The sequence below is a fragment of the Laetiporus sulphureus genome (genome assembly GCF_001632365.1).
Source record: "Laetiporus sulphureus 93-53 unplaced genomic scaffold LAESUscaffold_19, whole genome shotgun sequence".
Classification (NCBI taxonomy): Eukaryota; Fungi; Basidiomycota; class Agaricomycetes; order Polyporales; family Laetiporaceae; genus Laetiporus; species Laetiporus sulphureus.
Window position 1 is genome coordinate 232,392 of NW_024468528.1, and position 1,362 is coordinate 233,753.

The 1,362-nt window shown below is 52.3% G+C and overlaps 2 protein-coding genes across 2 annotated transcripts in view; both read left to right on the forward strand.

Annotated features, from left to right (window-relative positions):
• Positions 1 to 191: 191 nt before the first annotated feature.
• LAESUDRAFT_638066 (uncharacterized protein) lies at positions 192 to 690 on the forward strand (the record flags this gene model as incomplete). The annotated part of the gene is made up of 3 exons (XM_040903470.1): positions 192 to 291; positions 347 to 516; positions 568 to 690. Coding segments are annotated over 3 exons (393 nt in total), but the record flags the coding sequence as incomplete, so codon positions are not given.
• A 577-nt stretch (positions 691 to 1,267) lies between these two features.
• Positions 1,268 to 1,362, forward strand: part of LAESUDRAFT_725739 (uncharacterized protein) — a 2,919-nt gene continuing 2,824 nt past the window's right edge. The window contains exon 1 of the mRNA XM_040908881.1: positions 1,268 to 1,344. Coding sequence (XP_040764391.1) covers positions 1,294 to 1,344 — 51 coding nt within the window. The 5' untranslated portion in view covers positions 1,268 to 1,293. The remainder of the gene's footprint in view (positions 1,345 to 1,362) is intronic.

The following is a 1,362-nucleotide window of genomic DNA, read 5'->3' on the forward strand; positions in this document are numbered from 1 at the left end:
CATGGTGATGTGAAGCTAAGTAGTGAACATGGTGAGCATTGAGCTCGTTTCTCGCATGCAATCGAGTGACCATCGGTCTCTGATCAGATACAGAATATCAAGAGACGCGTACACACGAGTTCGTCAAAGCTCCGTGGTTGTGTAAAGGCACTGGTGTAGTTGGAAAGTCTCGAGAGATCACGGTTAAACGGCACGCACACTATAGAGTCGTGTTGGATATCGCTGGCTACAGCCTACCCCATCTTCAGAGCTCGAAGGAGCTTCTTCGCAGTACCCGCGACGTTCTCGATGGTACGTTGTTGTGCGTCTTCTAGTATAAGACTTCACTGACGGTCTCCCACTCCAGCAATGATGGATGCCTACAAAAAGGCCAAGAAGATCCACCGCGATCTAAGTGCAAGAAACATTGTATTGTTTAGGAAGCCTGGCGAGGATAGAAGAACCGGATATCTAATAGATTGGGAGTTCTGCTGCGACGTCAACCGTGCTCCAGGGGGCCGCGAATGGCTCATCACGGTAAGTGTATTAGTCCAAGTCACGGAACCATTCGTTAAAACGGGATTGCAGGGTACCTGGCAGTTCATGTCAGTGAACGTCCTGACTACCTCCAACTATAGGCACGTTATTCAGGACGACATGGAGTCTTTACTCTATGTAGTCCTCTACTGCGCTGCCCGATGGCTGAATCATAATCAAGATGGAGACGACCTGGAGGACTTCTTCTCTAAGTTCTTCGATGAACACATGATCATTGGCGGAAAGGATAAGGGCGGACAAGCCAAGGCGATGAACAAGTGGAAGCGACTCCATACTGCCAAATTCACATTCGAACCTCCGACCTTGCAAGATTGGTTAGACAAAGCCATGAGTCTGAACAACGAGAAAGGCGCGTTGTTGGAAGATTACCCGGAATCCTGGACTCTCGACAATTTAGCGGGGATGTGGGATGAGATCTTAAAGATGAATTTCCCTAAAGAACCGGACAGAGTAGAACGCAAGATTGCCAGTGTTGCTGCCGAAAGGCCACCTTTCAACGCCACCAATACTTCCTTCGCCCGCAGTCTCGCCGTTGCGCAAAGTAGGGAGGACGTGGCTGGTAAAGGAAAGCAACGCGCTGCGGGTACACGCTCCAGACAGGAGAAGAAACGCGTCGAGGATACCACCGCCGCGAAGGGCAAACAACGCGCCGGGGAGCCAAGCTCTAGCCGAAGGAGGATACGCAGCGGCGAAGAACCTGTCGCGCTGGATGACAGCGAGGCCAACGCGGGTGTCGCACAACAGGACGAGAACGCGATGGACGTCGATGAGCAGGAGCTCACGGAAGCTATCCACGAACGAACCCGCCTCGGCAAGCGTCGGGCG